The following is a 17,862-nucleotide window of genomic DNA, read 5'->3' on the forward strand; positions in this document are numbered from 1 at the left end:
TTTATTAATAGCTTAAACCTTTAATTATAATCAATCATTAGTTACAATATAAATAGAAGTTAACCGAAACCAAGCAAGCAAATTGAATTTCCGTAACATGATTTTTATAATTTCGGCCACGATTTTGTGATGTCAGATGTGTGAATGGTAAGCTACTAGGGGTTTTAGAGAAAACAACGAAAATTAAAATTTTTGCCTTGCAGGAGTAATAAGTTGCAAAATATTAATGTTATAAAAAAAAAAAATTTGTTTGGAAAAGAAAAGGTCTCTACAATTTTTCGCCTAACACTAACCATTCTCGAGATATCGAATTAAACGCGTTTCCATCGAAATGACCTTGAGCTGATCTCAGTACAACCCCTCAAATTGGAATTTATGCTCAGAATACAAACCCCCCCCCAAACTGTGTTCGCTCATGTTTATTTAACCCGTTTTTAGCCATAATTTGACTGGACTATATGTACAAAACTGAAAGAGCGGGTCTCGCGAGGAATTGCGCCCCGGCTCCACCATGAATATTGAAAATAAAAATATTACCAATTGTGAAGTAGTTTATTGTAATTAATATAATGTATCATGTTTTTTTATAAAAATTTGAGAGATAGAAAAAGGCCTTGACACAATGACAGGGGAGTAGAGTATTATCAATAAAAAAATATATTTTTTTTATAATAATCTGAGTGATGTGAGTTATTTGGTTGAAAATACCAAAAAATAAACATTCAATTACCTACTATAGTATTAATTATTATTTGATACGTATTCCGAGTACCTACACACAACTCAGTATATACAAATCAAAAGCAAACAGGAAGTCATAGACAATAGAAGCTAACTTCAACAATGTTTAGCACAATAAGTTACTTAAACCTAATCGCGCGACCACAGCAGTCACAAAGAAAATGTTTACGAAAATTACTCGTGAGTACATTCTTATATTTATTTAAATAGCTTACATCTTTTGCCAAAGGAAAAGAAAACCATCCATCTCTAGTTTCTATAATCTATTCTTATTTAGCCTCTTTTATTTTTAAACTAGATGCACTAGGGTAGGAGCAGACGCATGGCTGTCTGGCTTATCAATCTCTTCAAAGCATTCTCTTTGTCAATTTTTCTACTTAACCTTCCCTAAGCCAATCGCTTCGCTTTCCCAATGCGAAATGTCGTCTTATAATTTCAAATCAATTCTAACAACAATATGTTAAAGTATAAACATTATTTTGAAAATGATTTCAGTCCTTATGATGGTCTTCTACGTTGTGGCTGCCCACGGACCACCGCGAGATAGAGACAATGAAGATATCGCTATGGGGCGGAAGGTTTAATTATTTTTAAATAATTTAAGTGATGATGTGCTATTACTTATTATGCCTTTACTGTGCAAAGTATCATGCTATGGAATTCCCTACCAATTGATATTAGACGAGCTCAGTCTTTAAATTTATTTAAAAAGCTTATTTTTAATCATTTTCTTTCTGCCTCGTAATTAGCTCTGCTGATATATATTAATTATTGTGACTCAGTTAACCTTTTGATTGGCTTTTAAATTTGTGTTTAAATATATTTTTATTTATTATTATTGTTATTTTTTCTTAAGATTTTATTTTATTTTAGTTTAGTTTTTTTTTGTTAATTATTTATGCACTTCTTGTACTCTACCCTCTGTAGGTGTTTTTTTTTATCTTTCCACATTAGGGTTGCCTGGAAGAAATCGCTTGTTAGCGATAAGGCCGCCCGTTGCCTTATAACTTTTGTAACCTGTATAAGGTAATAAAGTATAAATAAATATAAAAAATAAATAAATATGACATTGACCGACCTTGCAACAAGGTTAACCCTCCAAGTTCTAAAGACAGTCATGATACTCGTAGATTATTTTATACAAAACCTTAAACTACAACAGTTATTATCTATCAAATACGTTGCAACTACTAGTAGAATAGAAGTAACTGGGCAGGACAAGATTTTTATTATAATATTCTTAATATACTTGAGTAGAATTCTGTACTCTTACAGCCACATTTCTTTTCTTGTATTCTCGCAGATGGGTGCCAAATGGTGCAGCATGGCCAAAGTATGCAACCACGACCGTATACCAATCTGTGGTGTTAGCCATGCTGGTGACGTCATGGGATTCCGCGATCTGTGTGACATGTTCGACTATAACTGTATAAGGCGGCGAAGTGAGTTATGAAATGGATTTGATTTGATTATATAACCGATAAAAGCTTGTTAAGACGACGCTCAGAACGACCCTTTGCCTTAGGGCAATACTCCTGAACATTCTGAAATTTTATCGAGGCTGAGACGGCGTTTTACTATTGATACTAGCCAATTTATCCTAGTAAACAAATGCTCCATAACTCGCAAACACCGATCGGACAGGTTTCCGACACGTCCAGAGCCTCAGCTTTACGAGCTCATATCAAACATCGGGAAAGGCGTAGCGCTGTCAACTTTCAACAAGGGCTGCCATTTTAATTTATTTTAAAAGATCGTTTTTACTATTTCGACCTATGGTATGAACCCGAGATTTCATTATCTGTAGTCGAACAAGGCCGAAAACTATACAGTAAAGCATTTTAGCTAGAAATACGTGCGCCTGTGTAAAGAAACCTTCATCTGCTTAATACTTTCAACTTATTTCAGATTATAAACAGACTGGATGTCCTCAAGACAAATCTATTCTGACTGCATCTCGTCGACCAACCAACAGCTATTATGATGATTAAAAATTGAATATTCACCAACTACAAAGTTAAATAAATATGTATAAGAAAAGTAAATAAAGTAATCCCTATTTTTATTAACCATCCTTATAGGGTTGTACTTATTTTGTATCCTCATTCACTTCTATTCGATGTGAATTCCTTATATTTAATGCGTGCAACAACAACGCATACTTTCTTAAATATAATTAATTACTTCACTGGCAATTTAAACGTAGTTTGAATATAATTTAATATAGATAGAAGAGAATCTTTGAGAGACTGAAGAAACGTCACAGTTAAATAGCGCCTACTTAAAACGTATACTTACACCAACTAGAGTGTGGTGCCGTAGTAATGATTGTTTAAAGTCTATTAGGAACAGAAATCTTTGTGTGAAAAATACGCACAGTCGAATTGTTTATTTAATAAAACTATAAATATTTGATTAGAAAGATTGAGTTTTGTGAATAAATTTTCGAACTAAAAATAGACTCACAAATATGACTCGGTATAGTATTTTTATAATATTTTTTTTGGAAATAATTTATTGATGTTTAAGTGCGTGTTCGATACGATACATACTCCATCAAACTATGAAAAAGTTGGAACTGACGGTTCGGTAAATAAACCCATCGAACATTTCACCATCCAATTCATAGTTTATTTAAAAAAGTTTCCGAGGTATAGAACGTAGCTAGGCAAAAATTAGACAAAATAACTCGTCAGAGCTTGAAAAATGTACAGATTTTATAACAATAGGTTCTGCAGAGGCTGGAAAATTCATTTAAAGATGACAGACACAGTTTTTTTTATTTTACATGAATATTATTCTCACGAAAACCCTCACCACCTTAGGTCCTGTATTAAAACGGGAATAGTAAAAATATTGTTGAGTAAATACAGATATCGCACTATGATTTCATATCAAAACGCACTAATTACAAAATAACAACAATTTATATTAAATATATGAAGTTGTCTTAAGACATTTAAAACGTTCTTTCTCTGTATATTAATATTTTTTATTATTTGAAAACTTAAACAAATTTGTAATTTTTTACCTGTCGATACTTTTATTTTACTGATCCATTAATAGGTCTTGGTGAAAAATATTTGCTACAGTTTAACAACGTGGTAATAGCGAGTACTTCTGTATATACTTTAAATATATAATCATAATATATACATATTACAAAGAACATTTGCAGATGATCTTAAACATCAGAAAATTTTCATAGAAACATTGACATGATACTCAAACATAGTTTTCAGAACAGCTAACAATATACTATGTATACAACCTTTAGAACATCCTGCCTGTATTCTTCAAGTTAATATGGAACAGAGACGGACTGAAATGCACGAATACTAATTATTATACTAAACTGCTAAATACTTGTTTAGGGATGATCAAGATTTTGTCTAATCTTATTTAGAAAGATCCCCACGATTTACCCTAATTCATTAAAGTTCAGTATATTTATAATTATAACAACTGCCGTTTCCAATGTTAGAATTCTAGAATTTCTTTAATCTTATGAGGCTATATATAGCTATGTCTAACCCTCAATTAAAGGAAATTAATTATTGAAAAGAAAGGAACTTCAGTTTGTTGGCGCCTTGAAGCCTCTTTGTTAATGCTCACAATTGTATACACATTTCTTCTTCTTCTGTATTTGCTTAAACCAGAAAACCTCCCAGAATATCACGATCGCTGTCACACAGTAGATGAGCAAATCGCGTATTATAGCATTTAAAAAAATTACTAACTCAGAATAATCAAATAATTTAATGGCTTTCTTAAACCTTAATACGCACCTGTTAACTAGACAACCAATTGTGCTTCGATAGATACCCTGACTTTCTTGATTATCTATTCAAAGATATAATCAAAGTGTCTGTAAAAATGTTAGGAAAATATCTTACTTTCTTACTAACATTGATGCTTGTTTTTCAAGACTCGTATTTACATTTAGTTGGGGATAAAGCGCATTTGGTAAGAATTATCTTCAAAAATAAAAAAAACTTATAACACAATCATGCATTACGGTATAGATACAAAAAGCTAGTATTTAAGGTCTGTCAAATAATATATCTGTCACGTAGTCTTAGATTGTGTGTGTAACTATAAAATATGATTGTACTAAGCCTTACTTATTTGAACTTTGTAATATTTCAGAGTGAGTTAAAGAAACTATGTGAGCACGCCTACACCTGTTTCCACGACACTGTAATCACCTGCGGGAAATCAGTGAATGAGGCGAGGACTTTTCTTGATCTTTGCGATTTATATGAGTATTCTTGTGAATACAACATGGGTACGTATTTTACAAGCTTAATAAAAAGTATATGCGTGTTCCACTTTAGATCAAGGAGTCTTAGTTTCAAATTCTAGAGTAGGAATACATTTAAAAAAATATTATCAGTTTTTTTAAACTACATATTTGTTAACCGCCGTAGCTGAATTGATCTGAAAGACTTTATTTATTGTTTTACCTTTCTTATAAGCTCCTTTTGTCTCTCTCTCTGTCTGTGCTTAAAATATATATGTAAATGTATTGTATATGTTAAAAAGATAGAATTCAGTGGACGAAACTGCTTAACTAGATTATTCGTAGTATTAAATAGTTGGATTAGTAGCTAGCGGTGCCAAACATCGAATACTGTTCAAATACGCTACGTAAACCCAATATGCCGATCGGTACTACGTAAATAGTTGGTTTACGTTGATTCATTAGGCAAACGACGGAGGGACGATTATTTACTTAAGAGTAGGCCTAAAGCTAGGAAAATTTATGATTTCACCCGCGCGTTTCCCTCCGCGCGCATCTATAGTACAAACTCGAGTGCATTTGAATTGCGCGTAGTAGGTATATACAATTAGATAAAATATTAATATGTGGTTTACTTAACGAGTGCCAGATTAATCACATAGAAAGAGTAGCCCCATACCAAACGGAGCACCGCATATGCAATTTTGCATCCAAGGAATTATTTTAGACGTTACAATTATTTCTTATAGTTTTCAGACACGTCAAAGAAGAGGAAGGGATTTGCCCAAATCCAAGAGAGTTGGGGCAAGGAGTTGGATAAAAACTTATTATTAGCATAATTTATTAAATAAATATTTGAAGTCATGAATTCTACTTTTTCATTATTGGTCTGCAAGACGGCACAAGAGCAAAATCTGAAACAAGGTATTATTATTAATTTTCATGCGTATACCTCCAACTCGTCTGCAACGGTTAAAACATCGTAGGCCTCTAGTAGAAATATATCTGAATGTTAATTGCTCAAAAAGTGCAGCAATGGTTAAGCTGGGGAAGCAAAAAATCTAAATTATTTTGGAATTATGGGATGATTGTCTGACAGACCGTGCAAATTCGTTAAGATACCTACTACAAATAATAACTTACTGTATTTCCAATAGCAGTTAACTTGTAACATATGGCAAAGATCGTCAAATTTTCCATATCCAAAGTTGTCATCGTATCCACAGATAGGGTTAAATTTCCTGTGGCATAGTACTGCGATGGAACACCACGGACTCGGACTGCGATAATTTTTACTTTGAGTTATTAGCGGGTTTCTTCCATAATCTCCACGGGTCTGAAAATAATTGCTGCGTTATGATCAAATACTAGGATTAAGATTGGGGTCTTAGTCCGTTAAATTATAATATATGAGACACACATGTGTGTCAACATGGTTTTCAATTAATCGAACCTCTCGAGAGTGCCAAAACTGTCAAAATAAAAGAAATTAAGGATTGCTTAGAGCATATTGTTAAATCAAAATAGTCAAAACCGTTTATAACGACATCGTTTACAACGACCTATCGGTTATTACAACCAGATTGTATGGTCCCGTCCGAATCCCTATTAAACTATTCAGTAAACAAACCGCTTATAACAACATCGGATACAGCGACATATCGCTTACAACGACGAAATTTTATCGATATTCATCGGCTATAACGACCAACCGCTTCCTGTCTCAGCAAAACAAAACAATACAAACGATTTTAAATCTTATTTATAAGCATTGAATGAATATTTAGGCATATTATTACCTACGCACTTTCTCCCAACGAACAGTTTCAGCCAACAACGATTTCCGAGGCTCTTAACGCTGTAACGATTTTGCAAAAATTTGTTGCCTTTAACCAACAGTTTGATACTGGTGATACTCATACCTTGAGGAGTATGAAACGTAAAATGCAAAAAATATTTGAGACTGGGCTAAAAAAAAACAGGATGACTGATTACTTTTGTACCTAACTATTTCGTAATAAATATTTTTGTTTCTTTTTTGACTCGTTTACATATTATAATATTAACATACCATATAACCCATACCTACCTATTCTAGATCGATAACTATGATAATATAACTATGTACATACATATGTACTGTACTTGTGTATATGACATTGCTTATAACGACTATCGGATATAACGTCGGCAACTATACGGTCCCTTCAATGTCGTTATAACCGGTTTTGACTGTAGATATTTACTAACAGCGTCATAATTATTTATTTTGATTAGTTCGAAAAACAGGCGTAAGTGTGTAGTAAAATCTTCTGAAAACCCACAAGCTTCAAAAGATTTACGACGCACATACCTCTATGGAATTTTCAACAAGTGCTTTTGGCATTTCATCTGGTTCAAACCTCCGCATTATTATGTCTTTTGACAGGCTTCCATAAGTTGGAAACCCTTTTCCAAATTTAACCAGGGAGTTCTCTGAATCTACATTCGAGCTCCTCCTCGTAGGTTGATGTTCCTGGATCTTTTCAGGCATTTTAGGCTGATCCATGTTGTTTGAAAAATTTTCTTTCAGTTCCCTTAACAATTCCTCGTTGTTTGCTGCTGTTTTAAAAATACTTTCTAATGCTTCAGTGTGCTCTATTAACTTTTCTTCGATGAAGTGGAGGAAATGTGACTGCATGCTCGCATTTGTCTCCTCAACTTCGCGTTTAGTTTTCTGGTGGAACAAGCGCCTTTATTGGGACTGTTGAAAGTAATTAAGTGAAAAAATATATTAATTGCTCACCTTTGGTCTTTCTGCTCTATAAACTACCACGTCTTCTAATCCTTCTATATGTTCTTGATTCGTATACATATATATACAGGACATCACCGCAACTGAAACAATATTAGGTAGATAACATTTAAATTAACTTTCTTAATGGAATAGCCCTTATTAAAAGAGAATTACCAATAAATATGAACTTCATGTTGGACTTTTGAAGCAACACACTTAGAAAGGGTGGCGAAGAAATCCACTTATAGTGTCGGTAATTGGAAGTATGATACGAAGGATCTTAATACTTGAAGTATTAATTTTAATATATTAACATATTTTAACACCCTTTAAATAAAAAGTTTCATACTATCGTATTTCTCAAATTCCAGATCAAAATTACTTTTTTAAACTCTAAAATGAGCCAATTTAAAACATAGACAGCTTGTAACTGTTTCTTTATTACATTGTTTAATATGAATTCTCTTTATTTTCATCAAAGAGCTCGCGTGGGCGGCACTTTGTTAATTCTAACGTAGCCTTCATTTATTTGACCTTTGTTCTTTTCGGTTTTTATGTAACCATAATATTTAATAAAAGTGGAACCGTTTAAAAATTTATTTCGTGGAATGGTCGTTTGTAAAACAATGAAAATTACTATACAATCTAATGTAAGTCGACTAAAATTTCAAGTTTCGGTTTCTATAACAGCTTTAATATACACATTCAAATTTTTTATATTCTGCAAATATTAAAACGATTTAGTCTATAACTTGTATGTGATTTATAGGTATTAAGCGAGTTGTGATTAAATTAGAAACATTGATGCGGTTCTCACATAGCTAATAGCGATGTCACATGCTCTTCCGTACTAATTAAAATGCGAGTAAATAAATATAACCTACATTACTTGAGGTTATGACGCCATACAATTAAAACACGGAATAGATGGAAACATTGAAGGATATCAGCCCTGCGATTCTGTAACTCACTTTTCGAACTCACACAGCGGTTTCCGCATCGGCGGTCGCTCTAAAATCTAAAAATTTGGCATCTAATAAACAATAAACTACAAGCTCCCACCTTTTCAGAATGCCAAATCATAAAATGACTGCTTCACGACTGATTTGAGGGCGACCGCCGATGCGAAAACCGCTGTGTGAGTTCGAAAAGTGAGTTATAGAATCGCAGGGCTGCATGGCAAGTATGCTGATTAAACAATCATATATAAGGAAGAAACTTGTGAAAGTCGCACTCGAAAAGGTGACACATTAATTATATATTCCATGATAAAACATGTATTTTGATACGTTACATAGACTACATAACAATGTTTAAAAGACAGCGACAATGTTCGCACAATTTATTATTTTAATATATACCTTTTCGCTTTGAACATATTTGATTTCAAGTAAGCCATTTAAAGTCGTCAAAAGATAAAATTTTATAGCATGTTACTATTGTGCAAACGTGTTTAACCACAATGCTCCGTTATGATTATTTTTATAGGTAAGTAGTTTACAACTTACAATTTAAAATACAGGAAAAATATTTTCCTTTATATACATTCAGCCCTACATTCCTCCACTGCACAGGGGCGAAGCTCACACCGCGAAGGAGAAGGCTCTGAACTTGACTTTAGATGACCACGGGAAGGCACCTTTGTCATTATTGCGGTGTGATACTTTGATGCCTGAAATTATATCCCGGCAACGTGTTATACGCAAATCTCTATCTTCCTGGGTCGAGCGGGCCTGATGGCATCCCCTCAATTATCCTCCTTAGTTGGCTTGTGTCATAACGCGCATTTTCCGGTAGGTACAGGTACCGGCCTGAAAATTGTCCTGTGCTACTGCACTATGCTGCAGTGTGCTGGAAGACCGCTTCAATACATCCGATCCCTAAAAAGGCGATCGCTCTGATCTGTCTAACGACTAACAGCCTTAACCACCTAGTTCTCCAAAATAATGGATTCTATTATTAACTAAGCTCCTGAGATTTCTAAAAGGCCACCAATTATTACTTATTATTACCGATTACCGATCGTCAATACGGTTTTCGTCGTGGTTGCTCAGCTGGTGACTTAATCTAGTACAATTTAACCCTAAGAAGTTACAAAAACCTAAAAAAATATACATATCGAATGACGTTAAGTTTCGAGGTCATTTGAAAGGGAACGCCAAATTAGCCTGTAAGAAGCTTGGTGTCGGTGTGCTCAACAAGGCGAGACGGTACTTCACTCCGAGTCATCGTTTGTAATTCTATAAAGCACAAATTCGGCAGTACTGTTCTGAATATTAGGCTCTGGGCGGGAGCACCCCAGTACTTCCACCTTCCTTCCAGTCTTTCCACTTGACCGTATTCAATGTAGAGCGGTTTGTATCGTCGATGACTTTCTAAGTTCTTAAAAATACTTCATAAAAATTCATGTATCTGGCTACCGATCTAGTGTTAATGGTCAACGTGAACATTTACAATTAAAATATAATTAATTTTTATTCTAGTTATACCAAGTCTACTGGCCTACATAAGTCTTGTGACGGCACACAGTGAAACCATAAAGGTACGATGTGTATTAAAAAATAGATATATTTTAGTATATACAAACTAAGAAAAGACTTTTCGCATTTGTCATACCAAATATAATATGTCTAAAAAATTATACGTTTAATATTTACGTTTCACGAGCTCTAAAAGTATGTACACGGGTTTATAGACCATAGAATACTCCAGAACTATGTTAACCTAAATTCTTAAACCAATATAATTCGTCGGTTGCTGAATTCTGACTGACAGAAAACTAACATAACTGTTTTGTCTTTATACTAATAACTACAATTATTTCTCGCATTTTTCAAATTCAAAATCATTTATTTATTTAGGTAACACAATGTACACTCGTCAATAAAGTAATACATATTAAATGCTTCTAATTCTACATTTACTGCCAGTTCTCAAATCAAGGGCGTAAAACGAACGAGAAGAACTGGCAATAAACTCTCCGCCACTCTCTTTAATCGCCAAGTTTTTTGTTTTACAAAATGTTTGTAAGGAGCTGCAACCATTACACCAGTAAAATCTTATAGTAATTAAATGTTAATTGATAATAATAAAAAACAAAGATTTGTCCTCTATCAACATTACGCATGGTGAAATAGGAGCACGCACATACATTCTCGTATTATTATATATTTCAGAATGAAGAAGAATGTAAAATAGCAGACTTATGCGTCCACGATAAAGTACCAATGTGTGGAATAGATTCATGCGGGGAGATGAGAACATTCATAGACACTTGTGACATGCATGAGTTCAACTGTGACAGCAAAAAAGGTTTAGAACTTCATTGACTAGAGTCGCGTTCTCTTTCATAGGTTCACTAATACATAAATAGAATTTTATTTAAAATACATACATCATATTGTGATATTGATTTGCCGATAGTTTAGAAAATAGCTTTACATACTACGCAAATAATGTATACGTTAATTGTTTACCCTCAAATTTCAAAATAACACTCGAAAATTGCAACGGTCCCACTAAGTTATTTTTTAGCCAACCTGGGATGTGATTGCTTGACTTTAAAATTGATGTTATATTATGTATGTCACCGTAAAATTGTAAACACCGTTAGATTGTAATATATCTCGCGAGATTGTAAACTGTCGAAAGATTGTGAACCTCAACGAACTGCTTACAATTTAAGGTGTTATTATTCGGTAGTTATATGAAATTGTTGGCAAGTAAAATTAATCTGTAATTGACCAAAGAAGTTTGAATGATAACTAAGTTAGTGTAGTAAAATCTACCGAATAATAATACGTTAAATTGTAAGCAGTACGCTGAGATTCACAATCTTTCGACAGTTTATAATCTCGCGAGATAGATTACAATCTAACGGTTTTTAAAATTTTACGTTAACATGCATACGGTATAAAAATGTTTCATTTTCTCTCTGTTTTTTGTAAAGTTTTTATTTCGTTTTTTGTATTGATTGTATTTTTTTAACACAGTTTATAAGGAATTCACCAAGGCATCAAGGTGAAATCCATTAGTTTATTAATTAATTTAATTTCGTGTTTTATATACGTTTAGTTAATTTATAATGTTTAATCAATAATAATTTAAAAAAAAAAACTTAATGTTAGAAAGAGTTGCTATTTAAACACTCAATAGATAGAAGAATTAAGGTAGACTGATGATCCTCCTTGATAACTTAGTACTACAATATTAGGTATATTATAGTACTAAGCTATCAACGAACCTTCTCTAATTAAGGAACCAGTTGTAATTCATAGTAATCGTAATATTCCGAACCAATTCCCTTCTACACCTCTTTCGGGTGTCCTCGGTTAAAAAATACCGCTATCGAATAAAAATATCTAATACAAAAATCTACGACTCGCAGAAATTACGACTGGTTTTTTTATATGGAGACTGATGCTCGAGGTACGACACGAGTACGCCCACTTGATTATACCTCTACTACAAATTTCTTACAAAGTTCTAAATTTATACGATTGAGAAACGTATAACTTGTTAATAAATCTTAATCAATGCTGTGCTTATTGATGCGAGTGACATCCCATGATTTATCAACCTATTTTATAAAAAAAATAATTGTAAAATTTTCCATAATGACATCTACAGAACTTTAATTACGAACAGCGTTAAACAAAGAATCGTTTTAATCCGATATCAAACAATCGCTTACAGAATGAAACGGTGAAATCTTTATCTTTGCATTTTCTAGATTTCAAACAGAGGCCAATTCACGAGTGTTGGGTAACGTGTAAAAGAGGACGATCCTTTAAGAAGCCAGAATATCGAACCGACTGTAACTTAAATATGAAACCAAAATATAAATAAATTATTAAACCGATAACTGATCATTATCATTTGCCACACTGATTGTGTTCCAGCGCACAAATTTCGTCATATGAAGGACAAAACGCAAAGTTAAATCTTTCAAGACCGATTTTTGCGTTAGCCTAGGACACTATTACGCCGTGTTTTGTTTAACTACCCGCATTCAATTGTTTCTGGAATGTGTGCGTGTGTGTGAAGTTTATAAATATGTTTTTTTCTATCAATAGTCTTCTATTTCATTTGTTTTTGCTGCCCCTAAAGCATCAGAATCTTACGCCATATACTAACTAAATACTAGGTTTTACTTTGTCTAAGCTAAATACTGTATACAATGTGTTTTAAGGTATATATGGTTTAGTGTTGCTAGGCAACCATTCATCCAAAATCGGTAATAAATATAATAATTTTAAAGAAATGGTCTTAGTTAATACCTAATGCGAAAGAAACAAATTCACTTTTCCATTAAAAATAGATGTTTATAATAATTGTTTAAGATTTTATTGTGATTTTACATACAATACAATCCATTTAAAATACGATAATAAAACATGTTCGAAATATGTTACTTGTTTGTATTACAGTGTTGGCAATAAATGTAAAAAACTGCTTAGCTCATGTCGACGGTGCTAAGGTAACATTTGAAAATACTAATTTATAAACTAAAGAGGCACTAATTTATTATTGTATTTTACTACATAAATAATACAGGTATTATAAGTAAATAAAATATATTTTTCTATTTATCACCCAAATCGTAAATGAAGTCAGTCATAAAGATTCTAACTTGAAATTATTCTAACAAGCATGTTCCAGTAAAAAATAATGTTCGTAAATCATGTGCATTACTTGTTTTAAGCTTAAAGAAGAGTGCCAAATAGCAGACATTTGCCGACACGATCAAGTCCCAATTTGCGGAATCGACTCGTGCGGTGAAATGCGCACTTTTATCGACACGTGCGACATGCATGAGTTTAATTGCGATACCAGAAAAGGTAATTTCATTCAGAAAACTTTTTTTTTATATAAGACTTTATCTTGCAATCAGTCAGCTAGACTATGAGCAGATGTGTTGAGAGCTGTTAGACGTTCAGAGCAAAATCTCTATCGAGACTGCTCCTCTCTTTCAACCGTGTCTATCAAGACTTAGGAGTTGTCGCCTTTTAAGCCTATTTATTAGGTCCGGTATGGTTTTTTGCGTGGCAAGCTTATTAGGATGCATTTCTAGCCTTTTTCTGTATTTCATACTCCAGGTCTTGATCTCCTCTCTGACAGTCCTGATTTTGAGGTGCTTATGAATCTCCGATGTTTTTATAAACCACGGACAGTTGGATATTTGTTTCAAGATGTAATTTTGAACCCTCTGTATGATACTTATGTTAGAGTCACACGCCGAACCCCATAGTTGAATCCCGTATGTCCAAATTGACATTCAGAAAACTAGTCTACTTAAAAGGAAACATTTTTAAGCTCTTTTCCAGGAGAAACATTAACGCCAAAAATGCTTTGAATACAGGATAATTAGCTCAAGAGTGATACATTTTGTTTACGAAAAATACTTGCCAACAAAAATGTAGATCTGAATAGAAAATCTTAACGAGATCATTAAGACCAGTGACTCGGATGAATTCTCAGAAATCGATTCAATATAATCCGCCTACGCTTTACTCTGGAACCTGATCTATTTAACTTAACTAAAACCATTATTTTATTATTATTATAACAAATAATTTAAGTAAGTTACAATCTAAATAGAATTCGCTTATTTGAAACTTTATAACACTAACCAGTTAAACAGGTACCCCATATGGTAATCTCAAAATTTGGATACATTACAAACATCAAAAAAAAAATATATATCCTATACTTTTACAAGCCCTATAGTTCTCATAAATATAACTACCTATTATAATGATATCCTTTGCATATTATTATATTAAAAACTCTTTGCTTGATCTACAAACTAATTTTCCTCTGAACTGTTTTAATAGTTGGTTTCGAAAAAGGAGTTTATCTCGTAAGTCTTTTGGGAGTTTTAATAATTTATTGATAATTTAATTCATTTTTGTTGTGCGAATTTTGTTATTTAATATAATACATCACAGACGTTAATCGACGTGTATTTTTAATAAGTACCTAGTTAAAATTTTATCTTCCTAATATTCTATAAATTCAAATAACGAGTAAAACTATTTCTTACTGCTTTTCAAAGCTATTAATAATAAAACTAATAAAGAATCAATTAATTATTATTAAAACGGTATGTTTAAGTAAAACAAATAGATCGGTTTTTGACCTAAAATTAGGTCACCTGAACTATTGATCTACCGTTTGCGATAGGAACATGTTATAACTAGGGTATTGTTAATATCTATGAAAGTATAATATCCTCCGTACAATGCTTTTATTGTGCAATAACATCGTCACAGCATATTGGAAATCCCGCAATGTAAAACTCTCGATGTTGTACTGTCGACGGTATGTGTAACAATCCTGAATATTTTAAAAACTACTATATACTTTGTTTTTATATCAGAGGGATGAAGTATACATTTTTAATATATCTTTATTGTCTGATAAATACAGCCGAAATTGCTGTGACTTTTCTTCTTACAGATTTTGTTCAAAAACCTGTTCATGAATGCTGGGTGACCTGCAAACGAGGAAGAAGCTTCAAGAAACCAGCATATGGTGATGGTTGTGAATTAGAAAATTCTGTAATCTAGTTTTATGGTATTAACTTGTGGCAAAACAACAATGGAAATATAGACAGTATTTCATAAAAAAATATTTAGGTTTTAATTTAAATATATGGATTAATTTCCCTCAATATAATAAGATATAAAATATGTATCAAATACTTCTATAATTTACAACACCTATTCAAAAGCGGATGGTATTGACATTGTTTCATAAAGAAACTTAATAATAAATAATACTTTACAAAAATAAATGATATATTGCTTTAATTCAAGTTCTGAAATTCAACGAGAGTTGCATAATAAGTAAAAAACCAAGAAAACACCGGAATAACAAACAATTGTTTTATTCAATAAATAGTATACGAAACAATAACTTACGTTAGTACTTATTGTTCGAGATCACAGGTATTAATTTTACACATTCACACAATTAAATTAAAATTAAATCAAACTAGGTGACGCCCTTAATTAAAGTTACGTGCATATACAAGGCTTACAAACTAAAATGTTTAAAATATACGACTTAAAAATACTTATAATCAACGGAATTCACGCAACAAATATTCAAACTAAGATAAGACAACAATATTATCTACTTAAATAAATATAATATTTTAACTAACATATATTTTAACTATCTAAATAATAATGTGTGAAGAAAAGTCATTGCAGCTGTAGATAAAAATCTATGATACACAAATTAATTGTAGTTGTCAAAAGAATATGTAAGGTAGGTAATCAATGTTTAGTGCTGATCAAGGAAGCCAGCACCTTTCACCATATCATAGATCCTCTGTCTCGGTATCTTTTCAGCCTCACGCTCAACTACCTGCATTTCCTTATTAGTAAACCATGATTCTTTCGCCAAGCCAGCAGCAATTGCGGGGTTATCATAAAAGGCATTTGATTTAAGGAGTTCCCTTGGGAGTTGTGCTTCGCTGGCTGCATTAAGTTCTACAGAAGGGTGGGAGTGTACTGCTGGAGCTAGGGGAGCATATTCGATCCCTGCATGTAAGGGTTCATCGAATAGTACTGGGTAAGCATTCGCTATCCCTAGAACGGCAAGCAAAAGTATTCTGTGCATGTTTTCGGTTCACCTGAAAGTTAAAGACAGACTTACCGAAAGTAAAAAGAATTAAACTTAATTGACTTTTAGCTATCTAAGCTAATAAGTTAAGGAGTTAGCTTACAGAAGTTTGTTTACTTTGAATTATTTAAACACTTTAATAGTATCAAACTATATTACATTATTGTACCAAGACAATTGCTTGTATTAAAGGTATTGGGTAGGTAGAATGTAAGCAGTAAACACTAAAGAGACACAGGCTTCATTATATCCAAATAAAATGGATAACCATGCAACAAACACACTAATTAAAACAATCTTCTATATTAAGAACAGTAGAAAAACAGCACTTACGTTCACAAAAGTCACGGTCACGTTATAACGAGCACTGCGCGGGCGCAGGTAATGTTCATAATATATAGCTTGCTCTGCAGTAACCTTCCGGTGACTTCCGAGTTCCGATTTGTAACTTGTTCCTTACTTTACTTTACTTTTTTGTAAATATTACGTAATAAGAGGCATCGATATTCAAGAGCCATATGTCATAGCAAACATGATGAAGACACTATTTATACCTTATCTTTAAAAAATAATACGTCTTATGTAAAGAAATCACGAGATATCATTCAGTATAATTATTACACAAAAACACTATCACACATTATTACTTACTATATAGAAATATGTTACGCATTTTACAATTAAATGAAAATAGGAACAACAAGTGGTCATTACATATATTAATCACCATGTGATTAACATGATTTAGTACCGTAATATAAGTTTACAAGTTTGCCTTGTATACTTCAGAACTGTCGCTTCCTACTTCCGTTGATCAATCAATTCAATGTTTACCATGTGTGTTTGAAGACCTGTCTAATGGGGAAGACTAAGAATCTAGCATAGATCTGATTGCTTATTTTTAGACAATGAGATGACCTATTGTGCCTGAATGACGTCGACTTTTGTCCCAGACATGCCGGTTTTAAAAATCGATAGTGGTACGCACTGCTCACAAAGTCCTTCCAGGGTGACATTTATAATATAATGGTGGACTTAACATACCATCTTCCTGGATTACGTAATGATACATAGTGTAGCAAAGGACGTAGAAATATTTGGCCAATTTATATTTTATATCTGAAGTTTTTATTTTCTTCGGTAGTTTTGCAGTCTACTTAGTAAACGGTAATACAAGTACTTAATGATTCAACTCATCTCTGTATATCATCATTTACTGTAAATGGTTACATTTCGTAACTTTGGTGTACTACAAATTTCAAAACAGTACAACATCTCATTAAAGAAAGAAGACACGTAATATTTAAATAAATTGTCAAAGCTCACTTGATGCAATATTATCTGCCTGTTTCATCATACACATTATGAAACAATGCATGGTAAAGAAAAAGATTGATTTCATTATTATTATTATTATATTTTATTATCCTTAAAAAAATCCTATTTTTTTTTTTTTTTTATATTTATA

General features: G+C 32.5%; 5 protein-coding genes across 5 annotated transcripts; 3 read left to right on the plus strand and 2 right to left on the minus strand.

Annotated features, from left to right (window-relative positions):
• The first annotated feature begins 830 nt into the window (after positions 1-830).
• LOC125051929 lies at positions 831-2,813 on the plus strand. The gene is made up of 4 exons (XM_047652559.1): positions 831-921; positions 1,237-1,319; positions 2,045-2,183; positions 2,650-2,813. Exons 1-4 carry the CDS (start codon positions 903-905, stop codon positions 2,730-2,732), a joined length of 324 nt encoding a protein of 107 aa, XP_047508515.1. The 5' UTR covers positions 831-902; the 3' UTR covers positions 2,733-2,813.
• Positions 2,814-5,811: 2,998 nt separating this feature from the next.
• LOC125051741 lies at positions 5,812-8,096 on the minus strand. The gene is made up of 5 exons (XM_047652276.1): positions 7,935-8,096; positions 7,770-7,861; positions 7,338-7,700; positions 6,128-6,320; positions 5,812-5,898 (listed from the first exon to the last, which is right to left on the minus strand). Exons 1-5 carry the CDS (start codon positions 7,951-7,953, stop codon positions 5,855-5,857), a joined length of 711 nt encoding a protein of 236 aa, XP_047508232.1. The 5' UTR covers positions 7,954-8,096; the 3' UTR covers positions 5,812-5,854.
• A 961-nt stretch (positions 8,097-9,057) lies between these two features.
• On the plus strand, positions 9,058-12,621 carry LOC125051854. Its single transcript, XM_047652447.1, has 4 exons — positions 9,058-9,248; positions 10,244-10,302; positions 10,937-11,072; positions 12,493-12,621. Exons 1-4 carry the CDS (start codon positions 9,233-9,235, stop codon positions 12,606-12,608), a joined length of 327 nt encoding a protein of 108 aa, XP_047508403.1. The 5' UTR covers positions 9,058-9,232; the 3' UTR covers positions 12,609-12,621.
• A 489-nt stretch (positions 12,622-13,110) lies between these two features.
• Positions 13,111-15,442, plus strand: LOC125052072. The gene is made up of 3 exons (XM_047652737.1): positions 13,111-13,239; positions 13,465-13,600; positions 15,222-15,442. Exons 1-3 carry the CDS (start codon positions 13,168-13,170, stop codon positions 15,329-15,331), a joined length of 318 nt encoding a protein of 105 aa, XP_047508693.1. The 5' UTR covers positions 13,111-13,167; the 3' UTR covers positions 15,332-15,442.
• Positions 15,211-16,924, minus strand: LOC125052071. The gene is made up of 3 exons (XM_047652736.1): positions 16,728-16,924; positions 15,686-16,404; positions 15,211-15,258 (listed from the first exon to the last, which is right to left on the minus strand). The coding sequence occupies exon 2, from the start codon at positions 16,389-16,391 to the stop codon at positions 16,053-16,055; it is 339 nt and encodes a 112-aa protein (XP_047508692.1). The 5' UTR covers positions 16,392-16,404; positions 16,728-16,924; the 3' UTR covers positions 15,211-15,258; positions 15,686-16,052.
• Positions 16,925-17,862: the final 938 nt, after the last annotated feature.

Source organism: Pieris napi, chromosome 8, assembly GCF_905475465.1.
Source record: "Pieris napi chromosome 8, ilPieNapi1.2, whole genome shotgun sequence".
In the NCBI taxonomy this organism is placed as follows: Eukaryota; Metazoa; Arthropoda; class Insecta; order Lepidoptera; family Pieridae; genus Pieris; species Pieris napi.